This window comes from Passer montanus, unplaced genomic scaffold, assembly GCF_014805655.1.
Source record: "Passer montanus isolate IOZ18808 unplaced genomic scaffold, ASM1480565v1 scaffold8, whole genome shotgun sequence".
In the NCBI taxonomy this organism is placed as follows: domain Eukaryota; kingdom Metazoa; phylum Chordata; class Aves; order Passeriformes; family Passeridae; genus Passer; species Passer montanus.
The window spans coordinates 1,277,523-1,294,226 of record NW_024373256.1 but is presented as its reverse complement, the minus strand read 5'-3'; the positions used below and the strand labels follow the sequence as shown (position 1 = coordinate 1,294,226).

The 16,704-nt window shown below is 53.4% G+C and overlaps 1 protein-coding gene across 2 annotated transcripts; it reads right to left on the bottom strand.

Moving 5' to 3' along the window:
• Positions 1–1,771: 1,771 nt before the first annotated feature.
• Positions 1,772–16,195, bottom strand: ZNF598 (zinc finger protein 598, E3 ubiquitin ligase). Of its 2 annotated transcripts, none has more exons than XM_039731956.1 (12): positions 15,970–16,195; positions 14,767–14,879; positions 13,459–13,588; positions 12,007–12,218; positions 10,227–10,444; positions 8,602–8,719; positions 7,419–7,603; positions 7,017–7,092; positions 5,888–6,648; positions 4,729–4,864; positions 3,848–3,992; positions 1,772–3,737 (listed from the first exon to the last, which is right to left on the bottom strand). In XM_039731956.1, the coding sequence occupies exons 1-12, from the start codon at positions 16,150–16,152 to the stop codon at positions 3,390–3,392; spliced, it is 2,625 nt and encodes an 874-aa protein (XP_039587890.1). In that variant the 5' UTR covers positions 16,153–16,195; the 3' UTR covers positions 1,772–3,389. The 2 variants fall into 2 exon arrangements, with proteins under 2 accessions (XP_039587890.1, XP_039587891.1); XM_039731957.1 differs by having other exon boundaries at positions 7,017–7,089.
• Between the last annotated feature and the right edge of the window lie 509 nt (positions 16,196–16,704).

Genomic DNA, 16,704 nt, shown 5'->3' with positions numbered 1-16,704 from the left:
CTCTGCAGCCAAAGTGCCCCGAGCCAGGCAGGGCAGGGGTGGCACCTGCTGGGGTGGCACTGGGACAGGCTGGAGCCACAGCTGGAGTTTTTCCAGGGAATAGCACTGGGCTCTGTCCCATGTGGCCGTGCCAAGGCCGTGTCACCAGGCAGGACGGGACAGCCCCAAGCTGCCTGGCCGTGCTGAGAGCCTTCACCCACCTCAGCCTCCCTCTCACAGCCCCGTCTGGGGCATCTGTCACGCCTCACGGGGGGACACCCGTGCTGGAATCCTGCCCCACGCCCTTTGGGAGCCCCCCAGTGTCCCCACGGTGTCAGGTGTCCCTGGCAGTGTGCCCCTGAGCAGAGCAGGGTGTGCAGGGGGGGCTGTCACCAAACACAGCCCGAGGGGACAGGGCTGGAGAACCAGAGCTGCAGGAACCCCGGGCTGCTGGGGGTTCAGGGATTTGGAACATCAGTTTCCCTCTTTTCTCCTCTTTTTCTCCCAGCTGTGCTGCAGCAGCACTCACCCCCTCGTAACCACCCAGGCCACATCCTAGAGGATGCCAGGGCTGGGCCAGAATTGTCCCAAAATCATGCCAGGACTGTCCTGAGGGTGCCAGGGCTCTGCCATCCTCACAAGCTGTTTGCAGCCCTCTGTTCTCCCCACAGCTCAGCAGCACCTCGAGCTCACAGGGGGCTCAGCTGTGCTCAGTCCTGCCCAAAAGCTTCTGCACAGGGTTAGCACTAAATTTGGGTGTGAAGAGTGGAATTCCAGCATTCTGCCTTTCCTGGAGCTGCATTCTGCCCCACCCATCCCCTTGCTCCAGGAGGCTCTGTCACACCACCACTGCTCTCAGCACTGAGGTGACCACATCATGCACTTCAAGCATATTTAAAGATTTGGAATTTTTGCCAACATTTCAAGCTGTTCCTAGCAAAGGTGGAAGCTTTGCTTAAGTGCTGTTCAGTAAAAAACATTCTCCCCCTGCAGTGCCTGCTGTGCCAGGGGCTGCAGCAGACCCTGCGAGCAAACCCCTCCCTTTACAGGACATTTGGGATCTCCTGTGCCTGGACACTGGGCTGAGATTCCCACCATTTCATGCCACAAGGAGTGGCACTGCTGTCCTGCTGCCCATCAGTCCCTCAGTGCTGCCCTGCACCTTCCCTCCCGTGCCAGCCCGAGGCACAGGGCTGCCTCTGCCCTCTGCTCCTGGGGAAATGCCATCATTGCCCCATGCAGAAGTCTTCTCCCAGTGTTAATAATAATAATAATAATAAACACACTGCTGTGGTTCAGACCCCTCCCAGCCCGTGCTGGCCCCAAGCAGTGGCTCTGGCTCCCTCTGGTCCCATCCTCAGTTGCATTTTGCCCCCGTGTGTGTCACAACCCCTCTCCCCCTCAGTGAGGCTCAGGCCCAGCCCTCACTGCCTCAACTTGAAGCCCCAGCTCAGCTGCCTGGATTTTGTTGCAATACACATTCAAACCTCAGCTCCTTTCAGAGTTTTAATCTCCAACAGCTCCCACTGAGGGCTGGGGAGTTCAGTTTCTTTGCCAATACCTCTGTCCGAGCAGACGCTTCCAGGAGTTGCAGTTGTCACTAACCTCTGTGCAGTGTAGTATAAAGTGGACTGTGTATGGAAATAAGTTTAAAATGTTTACAATTTTGTATATATTATATATATAAAAATATCTTTTGAGAGAACAATCTGTGATTCTGTATTTTCGGTGTCTGTGTAACCAACTGCAACTTATTTTCAATAAAGAGCTAAAAATGAATAGAAAAAAACCATTTTTGGTAATATCTTTATTGAATCAGGTGAGCACAAGGAACAAGGAAACTGCAACATCAGGCCCCAGAGATGCAGCAGCTCGAGGGAACTCCCAGCAGCACCTCCCAGGGAACTCAGAGCTGCTGATGGAGAAGTAACTGAAACCCAAGGGAAGACAAGATGCTCCTGCAGGGAAGACATTTCACTCCCTGAACTTTACAAACCAAAGGGAGGGGATGGCATGGGGAGAGCTGCTGACTGGAAGTGGTGGCAGCAGCCAGCCCCCTCAGGGGCCAGGAACAGGGACTGCCAGGGGCTCGTGCACCCAAATCACCCTCCCAGCCCCTTCTGGGCCAACCCCAACGTGCACAGGTGGTCAGAACAGTCTTAAATATTCAAGAAAAGAAACCCAAAGCACTTTGCAGCCTGAGAGCAAGCAAAAATAACACATGTAAGGCAAGGAAGAGTGGCTGTAGGCAGGAGTAGCTCTTGGGTAATACTCTGAGCTCGATTTCATAGAAAAGATGATGCTAGAAAAGCTGTGTTTCATCACTACAAATTACATAAATTCATGTCAGCTTTATTCCTACACGTCAGAAATAACTAAACCTGGGGATGGGAGAGAATCAGACACTGAATTACAGCCAGGGGGGACTCCTGGCACTCCATCACCTCAGAGCTGCTGCTGGAGGAGTCACTTCAGAGGAGGAAGAGATCCCCCTCTTCCTCTGAGGTGGAATTTGGGGGTGCCAAGGAACAGGAGCAAAGCTACGCCAGCCCGGTGGTACCGAGGGAGGTGCAGGTGTCAGACTACTGTAAACAGATAAATGCACTTAAAGGCACTGCAGAAAACATGGTCAGTAATCAGCAGCATTTAATGTCCCAGGATGCTGTTGGGAGCTCCCACCAGTAATACATCCAAGAAATTAGAAACATGGCAGTCATTTAAATAAAATTCCCGTGTGCTTTACGCAGAGTAAAGCCTTAATGCTGTTACTGTACATGCAGGGCTACAAAATCAGCTTCTTGAAAGAACTTTACAGAAAAAGTCAGAGGCAACTTCAAATCTTGCACAGATCGGCCCAATTCTTCAAGCAGCAGAACTGACTCTGTTTGCAGAAAGGGAAACTCTGCAGCCCAGTGTGTGCAGCCCTCCTGGTCACACACCCCAGTGAGCAGCACTCTCTTGCACCTTTTACCCCTGACTAGTGTGATCTTCACTGAAATAGCACAAAAAAAATCAGAATGTTATAAGGGAAGCCACCTCCATTCATTTCAGTGACCCGTTAACTTCCCCCACCCCCAAACCAGAAAGAAACCCCCAAACCAGAAGCTTATTCCCCTGTTGTGTCCCCTGTCATTCTGCAGATCCAAAAGGATTCCCAGCTATTGCATGTTCCAGGAGGAAGGAGCCCTGCCTGCCTCCCCCTGCAGCTCAGCCTAACCCTAGCCCAGATTTGGGAGCTCAGACAGTGGGTGGGGACGAGCTCTGGCCCATTCCTATGATCCCTTTGCCCAGGAGAGCTTCCCAAATCACCTGCTCCTCTCTGCCTCAAGGGCACCAGCCCCCAGCTATGCCAAACCTCGTTCCAAAGTGCACATCCACAGCCAGGGCACGGGTGGTGGCCCTGGGGAGAGCTAACTGATGATCCTGCTGATGGCCTGCAGCGAGGGGAACTCCTCATCCTCGATGTGCAAAGCTTTGTGGGTCACCACGTCCTGCTGGGTCAGCACCTGCCTGCACGTGGGGCAGATGGAGCAGTCGAGGTCGCCGGCGGAGTCCGTCTGCCAAACATTCTTTTTGTTCTTTTTGGGTTTGTTGGAGCTTTGTTTCTCCTTGATCCGGAAGTCGTTGTGAGCAGAGAGCAGTTCCTGCTGCTTGGCTGTGTCTGGCAGCAGCACCAACAACTCCTTGAAAATCTTCTTGAAGTTTTCCCCCAGCAGTTCCCGGCAGCTTTTGTAATACTGAGCTGCAGAGATCAGCCCCTGCAGGGGACAGAGAAGGGCAAGAATCAGAGGAAAATGAATATTTATCTATTAAAAATCCCACTGGAATTCAGGCCTCCCTGAAAGGGAGGCTTTGAGAAGCCACTCACCTGCCTGAACTGCCCAGAATGGGTTTTGAATTTATTGAACTTGGACTCGTCGCTCTGAAGAAATTCTTTAATGGATTGTATGAGCTGGATGTTCCTCTGCTGGAAGTTCTCAGGTATCAAGTATGATCCATGACAGGATTTTGTCCTGTGTTGGAAAAGACCAGAAGTGACCCTGACACTGGTTTGTGTCACACAAAGATGTCCTGGGACATAAATCACAAGGCTGTTCTGGTTTGCAGCTGCACATCTTTCCTCCACCCAGCTACACAAAAGCAGCACACAGCTGTCTTGTCAGGATAATAAAATATGGGATTTCCCTATCAGATTCCAGCTTTACACAAACAGAATGTTTAAAATCCAAGTTTAACGTGGTCCTGACGAGCTGGGTGCACTCAGAAGACCTGAGCAAAGACCTCACTGTGAATAAACCAAGAGATAATGCAGGTTCTGTATGAAACTGACACAGAGTTTTCCCTCCCCTTTTCCCAAAAACTCCTCTTTCTGTCCCAGAAGGAACCAGAGAGCAGTTCCTGGAAAGACCAGAGCAGTGAAGGTCACCAAGGAGAACAAGCCTCAGCACCTTGCTGCTGGGACTCCACAGAATCGACGGGAAGTCAGGAATGTGTTGGAGCTGCAGATTCCCAAATAAATCTAGCACAGACCAAGGTCTGAGCAGCCAAAACATTGCACAGGTTTGCAGTTCCTCAGACTTGTAACTACACAGGGCTGTTTTATGCAATTCTCCTGAATCCAACCCACAGCACCCTGGGACTTCCCAGGGGAACCTTCCCCTGGCTGGCCCCTCAGAGCCACCCCCTGTGTGCTGTCTGAAGCCCCTGGCACCAGGGACGTGTGAGGTGTCCCACAGCCCCTGGACTCACTCCTTCAGAGCTGTAGTGACGGGTTCAGAGATGGTGGAGGATGGGATGACAGCGAAGCCCGGCGGGGGTTTGCTGACAGGCACCGACAGGCCCGGAGGCGGAGGAGGGTTCTTCAACAGCACCACGGAGTTAAAGCCTGAGGGAAGCAGGGAAGGGGCAGGAATTAGAGCACTCACAGACCCCTGGATAAAACCCACACCAGTGCCTGACACACTCTGCAGAAGCACCAGGAAGAGCTTGCAGTGCAGACATCACTGTATTGGAGAAAAACCTAAAAAAAAAATCTTCAAGAAGCACTTGAGAGTGGCTGATGTTCCTCTACAGAGAAAGTGCTTTAATTATTCATTTACTTTCTCAATGGAAAATAATTTTCAAAGCCCACTCCAAGTCACAATGAAAAACACTTTTGCATTATTAAAGTGAACACAAACCACGGGAGGAGGCAGCGGGCCCAGCCTGGCCTCTCCCAGCAGGAGCTGCACAAACAGCGGTGCCGGCGCCTCCCGATGCATCCCACTGCCATGAAAACCACTCCAGGTCACGTTTGTTCCTGTCTCCCTGCTTTCACAAGGTCATGGCTAAAAGCACGGCAGGAAACCTCTGCCAGCACAGGAGGAAGTGAAGTGACAAGTGCCAGCAGGGACAGCACACAGCCAGATTCCCTCTGCCTGCAGCGGCTTCCAAGGCAGATCTTGGAGTACAACACATGGATGTGTCAGCCCTGGGGACAGGGAAAAACCAGCTCTGCATCCATGAGCCACCCCCAGCGAGCAAACACCTCCAGCTGTGGGGCACAGGTGATTCCTAGAGGACATCCCAGCCCCCCTGTGACACCCAGGCTGCCTCTGCCTCCAGAGCACAACCTGGCAGCTGGTGGCAGAACCACACGAGAGCCAGGAGGAGTTTACACAACACATCCATGTGTTCTCTGGGCTCTCCCCAAGCAAAGCAGTGCTTCCCCATCCCTGGAAGTGTCCAAGGCCAGCCTGGAACAACCCAGTCTAGTGGAAGGGCCCCTGCCTATGGCAGGGAGTGGAATGAGATGATCTTTAAGATCCCTCCCACCCAAACCCTCCACGGCACGGAGTGGAATGAGATGATCTTTAAGATCTCTCCCACCCAAACCATTCCACGACTCTGAGCTTCATCCCCTGCTCACCTGGTGGCGGGGGCATCCTGGCTGATCCTGAGCTCCCAAGAGCTGGGAAGTCTTCCTGAGGTAAAGGGCATTTGTTAGTCACTGGGGGCTTTTTAAGGCCGGGGGGCTCTTTGGGTGCAGCACAGGCAGCTGATGGTTTCTCCGCGTGCCCGTTGACGAGGGCCGCGGCTCTGTCGGGGCCGTGAGCAGCAGGGAACACCCTGCAGGGCTGCTCTGCCTCGGGGGGCTTCTCTGTGCCTGGCCTGGGACATGGTGGCTCCTGGGGCGGGCGTGAGGATGACAGGCTCTGCTTCTCAACCCCCATCTTCTTTTTCTTGCCCACTTTTGTAAAAGTTTGTGAGGTAGAAGCTGCCAGCAAGGACGAGACGTCGAACATGGTCGGGGTGTTGCGGATCTCCTGGGTGGTCAGGCCGCCGCTGCTGTCCTCGTCGTCTGATTCACAGAGTTTATTGCTCTTCTTGCTTCCTTTGGAGGTGTTCAGGGATGGTTTTTTGGCTGGCTGGTTGACACAGGGGCTGCTGATGGCTTTGACCACGTTTTTACTGGAACCGTTGTTCCATGCAGATGTGATGTGAGTTACTGTCCTATTGGTGGGCTTCACTTTGGACACCAGGGCTGGGAAATCCTCCTCCTGGAAGGCTGCTTTCCTGGCAGTGGCTGTGTACATCAGAGACATCCCTGATGAGATGGTGGGAGCTGCAGAGGAGGACAAGCTTGGGAAATCCTCTTCTTTAAGCTTAACCAGTGGTGGCTGGGCAGAGCTGTGGGGAAGGGAGAGGGTTGGAGTTACTGAGGCAGCAGAGCCCCAAAGGACAACACAAACCCACAGCTCTCCACCCCTCCTCAGACTGCCACTTAGGGTTGGACTGGATGATCCTCATGGGTCCCTGCCAGCTGAGGATGTTCTGTGATTCCATTCCATGATTCTAAGATCAAGCCAGGAGCTGAAGCAATGCCTGATGCTGCTCATGCTGGTGAGCAGCACAGAAACCGCTCCAGGCAGGGGGGACAGGGCAGGGGAAACCCTGGAGGGATCAAATGATCTGGAAAATTATTTTCCCCAGAAACGCAGAACACATCAATCAGCTTCTAAAGGTGCTTTGTCCCTGCTGCAGCCCTGCAGACTCACCCTTGGAGAGGTCCTGCTGCAGAGCCGATGATTGCTGGAAAGTCGTCCTGGCTGAGCACTCCATTAGCAGCTGCTTCTTTTGGAACAGGGACAGAAAGAGCAAAGACATTGTTTTCAACCCAAACCCATTCATTCCAGAGCAGGGGCTATCAATGGCCGTGACAGCAGCACTACCAAGGCCTATTTTCAGCAGCTGGTGATGTCATTAAGTGACATTCCAGAAGAACAATTTCAATCCATGCATCACTATTTCCTTCAATTAACTGTGTTGCCCATTATGTTGTGGCATTCAGGAAATTCAAGATACTTTAAATGACTAAAACATGGGTAAGGCAGAACTTTCTGAGGGAACCTTCTGGACACTGAGATGCCCTGCAGCTGCAGGACCTGTCCAACACTCACCTGGGACATCGTTTGAAGACTTTGGCACACGTTTGGAGCCGAGCACATCGAGATCCCTCAGATCCTCCTTTCTCCCCCTGCTGCTGCTGCCTTCCTCTTTGTCCTCCACCCTCTTCTTCTCTTCCTGCCGTTTGGCTGCCACAGATGCTCTGACTGCTGCTGCAACATCCCTGTCTTCTTCTTCCCTGCAGGACAGGGCAGACTCCCTTGGTCAAACAGCAAGGACCTCGCTGCAGTGCCACCTCTGCAGTGCCAGCTCTGGTGACATCCCTGATCTCGTGCTGCCACCTGCTGAGAGGCCCAAACCAGCCCCACCAGTCCAATCCACCCCAGCCAGGCAACATTTTCCCCCTGGATTTCCAAGTTCCATGTGTGGGAATAACAATCCAGGCCAGAAGAAACCGGGGTGAACTGGGAGAGAGAGTACCACGGACACAGGGGGCACCTGTCTCTCCTGTTCATTTCCAAGTGTATGGAATCATTTTGGAGGCCACAGGAACTCTTTGAGGCATGGCTGGGCATGAACTCTCAACACATGCACGATCCACATGCGACACCAACAGAGGAGTGTTTTGGGATGGACTTTTTTGCCCCATGGAATCACCAGTCATGGACCAGCTGCCCATCCAGTGAGAAAAAGAAGAAAATAAAATGTGCAGGATGTAAAAAGCACTCGGGTCTGGTGTGGATGAAGAGACACAGAAATGCAGTTTCATTTCAGTACTTAACCCTCTTCCTTTTCCAAAGCTCTCAGTCTGGCCATTCAGAGATCTGTTAGTTCAGTGAAAAGCATGGTCCTTAGAACAGGAATTTCATGATTACCCAGACCAAAAACTCCATTAAACCTGCACAGACTTGTCACCCACTTCAGAAAATCCTATTTAGAGAAGTTTGCATAAAAACAGCTGTTGGAATTAACTCAGGGTTCTGAGTTTATTTCAAACCACAAGTTGAGGGTTACATTGTTTCCTGAGCTGAAACCTCACACAAAATAATTCCATGATGAGCAACCATGTAGCCAGGACACAGGCTTGGATGGGAAGCTCTCAGCTAAGGATTCACCACCGAGGCCTCCAAATTTTGTATCACTTCCTTCCTCCTAATCCTCCAAAATATTGTGAATTGGCAAGCAAAAACCATGACTAAATGGGAATAAAACTCCACACGAGGTCGTGCTACTCACCTCTTGTACCTCCAGCTGCCTCTCCTGTTCTGCTGGCTCCCTCGGCTGCTCAACCTGCCTGCCCTCCCTTGCCTGTTGAACCTGTCAACCTCCTCGTAGTCATCTCCACCTACAACACCTAAAACAGAGGGGAGGGATGATCACTCTCAGTTATTTCTCTAGTGTGGGCATCACACTGTGCCTAAAAAATGCAAAAAAGATACTGGTACAAATAAATTATCTTCATTTCTTTCTGATGACCAAGTCAGCAGTTCTCCTAAAATTACCTGTCCTCATTAAACCCACACACAGGGAAAAAATCCTACAACAATTCAGCCAGGAAGGGATGTCTGGATATCACCTGCTCCAGCCCTGTACTCAAAGCAAGGCCAGCTCTAGAACTACATCAGAGGGCTTTGTCTGGGCAAGTTCTGGTTATCCTCAACCTCTGCAACTTCTCAGATTGGAGAGGCCTTCTCAAACTGTGCAGCCACTCAGGTTGGAGAGGCCTTCTCAAACTGTGCAACCCCTCAGGTTGGAGAGGCCTTCTCAAACTGTGCAGCCTCTCAGGTTGGAGAGGCCTTCTCACTCTACAAGCTCTTGGTGCTGTTCCAGGACTTGTCTACCTTCTTTGGGGAGAATTTCTTCATGGCTATGAAATATTCACCAGAAAACTGCAACCCCTCAGGTTGGAGAGGCCCTCTCACTGTACAAGCTCTTGTTGCTGTTCCAGGACTTGTCTACCTTCTTTGGGGAGAATTTCTTCATGGCTATGAAATATTCACCAGAAAACACCAGTTGTTCTTGAAAACTCTTAGAGAACAAGAGCCATAGAATGGTTTGGGTGGAGGGGGGACCTTAAAGAACACCTCGCTCCTGAGCAGGGACACCTTCCAGCAGACCAGGCTGCTCCATCTTAGAGAATAGGAACCATAGAATGGTTTGGGTGGTGGGGGGGACCTTAAAGAACACCTCACTCCTGAGCAGGGACACCTCCCAGCAGAGCAGGCTGCTCCTGCCCACCCTGGGCGTTTCCAGGCACGGAGCAGCCCCGCTGTACCTCCCCATGGCGCCGGGGTGCCCATCCCTGCCCAGCTGTGCCTCCCCACTCGCTCCTGAGCAGGGACACCTTCCAGCAGACCAGGCTGCTCCAACCCTGTCCAACCTGGGCACTGTCAGAAAGGACAAGGACACCTTCCACCAGCCCAGGCTGCTCCTGCCCACCCTGGGAGCTTCCAGGCACGGAGCAGCCCTGCTGTACCTCCCCACGGTGCCGGGGTGCCCATCCCTGCCCTGGCCGTGCCTCCCCACGGCGCCGGGGTGCCCATCCCTGCCCAGCTGTGCCTCCCCACCATGGCAGGGTGCCCATCCCTGCCCAGCTGTGCCTCCCCACCATGGCAGGGTGCCCATCCCTGCCCAGCTGTGCCTCCCCACCATGGCAGGGTGCCCATCCCTGCCCAGCTGTGCCTCCCCCCCACGGCAGGGTGCCCATCCCTGCCCAGCTGTGCCTCCCCACGGCGCCGGGGTGCCCATCCCTGCCCAGCTGTGCCTCCCCACCATGGCAGGGTGCCCGTCCCTGCCCTGCTGTGCCTCCCCACCACGGCAGGGTGCCCGTGGCTGCCCCGGAGTCCCCGTGCCCAGCTGACCGTCGTTCCTGCGCGGGTGCCGGGGCGTGTAGGTGAACTGCAGGTCGATGTGGCGGTTCTGGCGCGCCTCGGCGCGGCTCTTGCTGTGGCAGGCGCTCTTGTGGGCCTTGTAGTCGATCTCGGTGCGGAAGGCGTGCGTGAACTGCTCCGAGCTGCAGCGGCCCTCCTCGCACAGGAAGTGCTTCTCCCTGAAGTGCTCCCGCAGGTATTCGTAGTCACTGGCAAGGGAAAACACAGAGCTGACCCTTCCCACTCCCTGACACAGACACTCCTGCAAGGGTCGTGCCTTCAGGTTGAGCTTTCCTGTTTCCCAGATTCTGGACTCCACTGGTACAGAACTCTAACTAACTAACTAACTTCATATGAAGCTCAGCCACACAGAACAATCCTTTGCCAGCCCCAGAACCAAGGACACCACTGCAGCTTCAGCCCCAAAAAGTGCAAACAGGGAATGGAGGTGAGCAGTCTGGGAGGATGGGACTTTCCTGTTTCCCAGATTCTGGACTCCACTGGTACAGAACTCTAACTAACTAACTTCATATGAAGCTCAGCCACACAGAACAATCCTTTGCCAGCCCCAGAACCAAGGACACCACTGCAGCTTCAGCCCCAAAAGTGCAAACAGGGAATGGAGGAGAGCAGTCTGGGAGGATGGGACTGCATCACCTGAGCTGGACTTGGACAATGAACCCCAGTATGGAAATGGATCTAAACTTGTAAAAGTGTGAGAACTCCTGACCCATTGTCCATCTTAGGGGTAGCACAGCCAGGCTCTTGTGCTGCCCAAGGTGCATCCTTTGAGGCCTTTTAATAAATCCCAGCTTTATTCCTTTAACTCTGCCCAGCTCTGCTCCAGGCAGCCTCTCAAGGCATCAAAGGGAGGTGAGGACAAGCCCTGGTGGTTCATTTGTCCTTCTCCAAGGGATGTTTTCCAGCTGACACCAATTCTGTAGGGCCAACACACTCCTGGATGCACCACCCAGATGTCAAACCAAACCCAAACAGAGCTGACCCCTCCCAAGGTGCTCTTCTGATGGCACTTGGCTACTCTTGCAGGCTTCAGTGAGGACAAGCCCTGGTGGCTGGTTTGTCCTTATTCCCAGGAAGTTTTCCAGCTGATCCTGTTTCTGTACAGCCAATGCAGCAGAGGTGTTAAACCAAACTCACAGATGCTCAGCACATCCAGCTGTACACACGACAAAAAAGTTACCTCTATTCCCCTTGCACACAAACCTTGGAGCAGCAGGATCAAGGAATCACAGAATTAAGGCTGGAAAAGACCTTTAAGACCATCAGCCAGCACCACCACCATGTTCACCACTAAGTTGTGTCCCCAGGTGTCACATCCTCATGGTTTTAAATATTTCCAGGGACAGTGACTCCACCATTTCCCTGGCTAACCTCCTCCAGTGCCTGACAACCCTTTCCATGAAGGAATTTTTCCCCAATATCCAATCTAACCCTCCCCTGATGCAACCTAAGAACACTTCCTCTCATCCTGTCCCCCATCAGAGGTAACACACCAGACAGTTGCTGTCAGGCTGCAAAATTAAATTCATTTCATAAAGAAAATTTTAAAGCATTAACTAGACTCAAAGTGAGTATTTTTGCTATTTATTTAAGGGAATTTCAGCTAACCTGCTGCCATTCCTCCACTCTGCTTTCAAACACTACCTACCCCCTAAATTCAAAGGATACCTAAAGAACTTGACTTCAAAATTTAAGCTAGAAAAATGAAATTTAAGGCAGAAAAGGACTCCTATCAATAAGATTTGCTTGCCTGTAGTACTCCTGAGCCCCCTCGGAGTCACAGAAGTGGCAGAAGTAGTGGTCCCTGCGCAGGTGCTTCAGCAGCTCGTCGTTGTCCAGGTAGCGCTCGTCGCAGAACTTGCAGAGGGGGTGGCCCCGGTGGGAGGTGTCATCAGGGTCCCCGTGGATCCGGTGCCGGGCCAGGTCCTTCCTGGAATACCATTTCCTCTCGTAGGTGAAGATCTGGAGGGCAGGCGTTGTGTTAGTACATTGGTATTTAGAGATTTGTAGTTATGGATTTGTACTGTTTCCTACGGACACGGAGCCAAACTGAACAAGCCAGGCTGTGTCCAACTTTTCTTCCATCTGTAGGGGTGGAAGATTTGCTTCCAAAAGATGCAGTTTGATCACCAACACCTAAAATTTTTGGTGGACAGGAAGTAAAATTCATTTGATGGATTCAAATTAAATCTAACTTGTATTTCTCTGAACACTGGGAATGAATTTAATTCACTTTTTTCCTTTTGGAATCTTTTTATGCTGTAACGAGTTTAAATTATAATCTCTGGAGTGGAAAAAGCCTAACTATGTATTTATCAACAAACAGTATTTTGCATTCTTGAATTCAGAAACCCCAAGGGAGCTGCTTTACCTTCCTCTCACAGCAACCAGCCCAAATAGCTGCACACAGAGGATCCACTTCAGTGAACAACCTGTGTATCAAAGCCAGCCCTCTGTCCCCACTGCCTTGTGAGCTGTTTTGGTAGGAAGGGTTCTGGAGATGCCAAAAAGATCAACCCAGCCTTGAGAACAGAATATCCTTTATTTCTGGCCTAGACAATGCCTGGGAAATTGCTCTGGGAAAAGGTTTGTTTGACTTTGCCAAGGCTGATGGACTGAAGCTGCCACAAGTTTAAGAGTTTCTTTTCAGTGGGTATGAGTAACATGGGACATTTTCCTTTGAAATAAAAATCTCTACAGTATTCTGAAATTAAAAAGCAACAGTTTTAATATTGTTTGTGAGAGAAAATGGCAAACAGTGCTGGCTATGTACCCTGAGCATGAAGCACCTCACCAGAAACCAAAGGAGGTCCTGCCCTCCTTTCCCACTTCCCTTCAATCAGCCCCAGGAATTCCAAGACCACAGGAAAGACTCAGCTCCCAAACTTGTTAGGGTTCATTTAGGTCAACCTGCTCACTCCTGGATCCCATCCCTTTTGGCACAAACTCCAGCTCACCTGGCACAAACCAACCGTGGCACCACCACCGTGGGGTTTAATTTAAAACCTGGAGAACCTCCAGGCCCTCTTCATTAATCAGTTTATGGAAGGAGAAAGGCTTTAAATAAAGCAACTGGCCTCGCTGCAGGAAGAGGGAACTTAAATACATCCTTGCTGTTCTGCCTTCCCACCTTCCCAGGAGCTGTGGAGGTCATGGAGGGAAACTCCCTCCTCCCCACACATCCAAGAGAGGCCCTGCTCACCTTCAGGTGTTTAACACAGAGTTTGCAGCAGAAGAGCTCGTGCTGCTTCCTCATGTGCTGTTCCAGGTCTGCAAAGGTGTTGAAGGGCTTTGCATCCGGGCACAAGGAGCATTCGTGCTGCAGCAGCTTCCTGAGGGATGAGAGAGATTCCCAAAATGACCCAACTGCCCCTCAGCACCCCCACCCCTGCAGCAAAACACAGCTGTCCCGTCCCTGGCAGAAGGCTCCAGCTTTAAGGCTGCCCCTGCAGTCTGCAGTGAGGGTTGTGACCTGCTCATTGCAAGAATTGCTTGTTGCAAGAGTTCTGCTGGATGGCAGGAACAGGATGGAACCAAACTACACCGAGGTTCCAGCTGCTGGGGAAGAGCTGAGCAGCCAGGGAGGAGGAACCACAGTGTCTGCAAAACTGAGTAAACTGACACAAACCCTCCCCCTGCACGAGATTCAGCTCATTCCTGCAACATTCACATCCAATTCCAGCACACTTCCCACTGTCAGAAACTGAGGAATACGGTGGGGAGAGATAAAATGAAATTAAGGAATTGTATGAGGAAAGGAGGGAAAAACCTCACCCAAAAAAACCCACCACACAACGGCTCCCAGGAAGAGCTGAGCACTGCCACTCCCTCATTTCCATAAATGTCAAGCCATGCAAAACTGTAAATGTCCCAAAGTCACATTCTCAGCCCAAAACAGGGTGAATATAACGCCCAATTCTCCAAGGAAAAGGTTCCACTGCCTGTATGCATCATTTCCACTCCTCTTTCCATTATCTCACATCCTCCCAATTAAGATTATTATGAAAAATATTTGTAGAGCACGATGCTACTGCCACGTTTTTATTCTGCACTGTTTTTTTCACTTCACCTTTTTTCTCTCCCATTCAGAATTAAGATCTTTGTGTGAAGACAATGCTACTCCTCATGCAATACTCGGCACACCTTGGTTGGGTTAGTCCTTATTCAGCACAGAAGTAATTACAATTACAACAGTAATTAAGTCTTTATCAACTCCACAGCAGCCACGCAAGGAACAGGAAGGTTTTCATCACATTTGCTGCTGTTAAAGATGCCAAAAATGACTTTTATTGAGAGAGCAAAGCTTGTGTGTTGTGTTGGTGATTCCACCACTGCAGTCCCACAGCTGCTGAGGCTCAGCGCCCTGCTCCAGGCTGTCACCTGGCCACAAACACCTGCAGGGCAGGTGACTCAGAGCTCCCCGAATGCCAGGGCAGCAGAGCACCCCTCCCTCCTGCAGCAGCGCTTCCTGCCACGTGCCCGGGGACACCCGGGAGCAGCCCGGGCTCACCTGTACAGCGCGTACACCTCGGCGTCCATGAAATAAATGTCATATTTCTTCTCGTGCTGCAGCTGCTGCAGGGCTATGGAGGAGAAGGAGGGGAGCTTCCTGCCGAACACCACCTGCGGGAACAGCAGCGGGGTGGGCATTCCAGGCGGGCACCGCCCCTGGGAGCTGCCCACAGCCCCGTGCCACCTCCCCCGGGCACTGTCCCCTGCCGTCAGCAGGGCCACGGCACATCTTATCAACACGCCAGGGGAACGTGGATTGGCCCAGCCCGGCCTCTGGAGTTTGAACGGGGTGCTTTGCTCCCACAACTGTTCCCAGAGTAAATATCCTCGAGCAGCACAACCCCTTCCACGGCCAATGCCTGCCAGGAGCCCTGCCCTCGGCTCCTCCCCGTCTCCTGGGGGAGCACACGGCGACCTGGAGTCTCCAAGTGACAAGTGACTCAATGTCTAAGGCTGGCAGGGAAATCACTGTTTGGTCTTCTCTTAACTGCCAGGAAAGTGAGGAGCTCAACAGCCATCACCTCCCGAATTACCTGTACCACACTCCCCTCCCTGGGCATCCCCTGGCTCCCAGCTGCCCCCCGGCCCGGAGCACTGCAGCCCCCACCTCCAGCACACATTCCCAGCCCGGGAACTGCTGCGGGAACAGCTGGAGTTAACAGCCCCAGCCCAGAAAGGACGAGACATAAATACAGTAAGGAATTTCAGTTCTCACAGCAAAAGCTATGTCAGAAATCTAGAAGTGGATGTCCAGGGAAGCTGTGGCTGCCCCTGGATCCCTGGCAGTGCCCAAGAAGAGCTTGGAAAGGGCTTGGAGCAGCCTGGGACAGCGGGAGGTGTCCCTGCCATGGCAGGGGTGGCACTGGACGGGCTTTAAGGTCCCTTGCATTCCAAACTATTCCAGGATTTTACCATTCCACGATCCCCCCTAAGAGCTGCTGCCTCCTGGGGCAGGGAGCTCCATTCCCTGCTGCCAGAGCGAGCCCTGCTGACCTCACACCATAAACACTCGCTCCAACTCCATTTTCTTCACATTTTCTTTCCCACTCGCCCAGGCGGCGGCGGCGGCACCCAAGGAGCGGGGCAAAGGCAGACAACCGGGGCAGTCCGTCCCCGGCGGTCCCGCCAGCCCGGTCCCCGTCCGCCCTGCCCGGAGCTGCCCCGCCCGGCCCAGGCCCCCCAGCCCCGGGCCCGGCCTCACCTGCCGCAGCTCCTCCCGGCACACGGCGCAGTACCGGACACCGCAGAGCGCCCGCATCCGCACGGAGCAGCGGTAGCAGATGGGGTGCTCGCAGCGGCCCAGGGCCACCACGTCCAGCTCCCCGCAGCACAGCACGCACGGCCCCTCCGCCGGGCCCGGCCCCGCGCCGGCCATGGCGGCCATGGCGGCCTCGGCCCCGCGCCGCCCCGCCCGCACCACTGAGCGCGGGCTAGAGCGCCGCCCCACCATAGAGAGGCACGCTCACACAGCGCTCGCCGGCCATAGAGCTCCGCCCAGAGCGCCGCCGCGCTGCCGGAACTGATTCACCCCACGGCAACAGCGCCACCCCACTGATGTCACGGCGCGGTCCTCCAGCCGCCGGCCATAGAGACGCAGCGCGGTGACCATAGAGACGCGCGGGGCGGAGCGGCCCCGGCTGCGCCGCTCTGGCTCCCGCTCGGTGGTGGCTCTGAGGGGGAGGAGGACCCCGGGGGTGCTCGGTGGTCCCGGACGCGTTTGCGGTCCCCAGGTCCTTACTGGCTGTGGGGACATGGGGACCTCAGACTCTGTGGGGACATGAGGGACCCCGGGATCGCTTCTGGTGCCTCAGTCTGTGGGGACATGAGGGACCTGAGCCCATTCTCGCTGCCGATGGATGTGGGGACATGAGGGACCCGGGATCGCTTATGGTGCCTCAGTCTGTGGGGACATGAGGGACCCATTCCCGCTCCTGGT

Coding starts and splice junctions, on each gene's coding strand:
- ZNF598 (XM_039731956.1), bottom strand. CDS start 16,152: ATGGCCGCCATGGCCGGCGCGGGGCCGGGCCCGGCGGAGGGGCCGTGC. Junction 6,649..7,016: donor GCAGCAGGACCTCTCCAAGG/GTGAGTCTGCAG, acceptor CCTTCCCCACAG/CTCTGCCCAGCCACCACTGG. Junction 4,865..5,887: donor CAGGATGCCCCCGCCACCAG/GTGAGCAGGGGA, acceptor TGCTTCCCTCAG/GCTTTAACTCCGTGGTGCTG.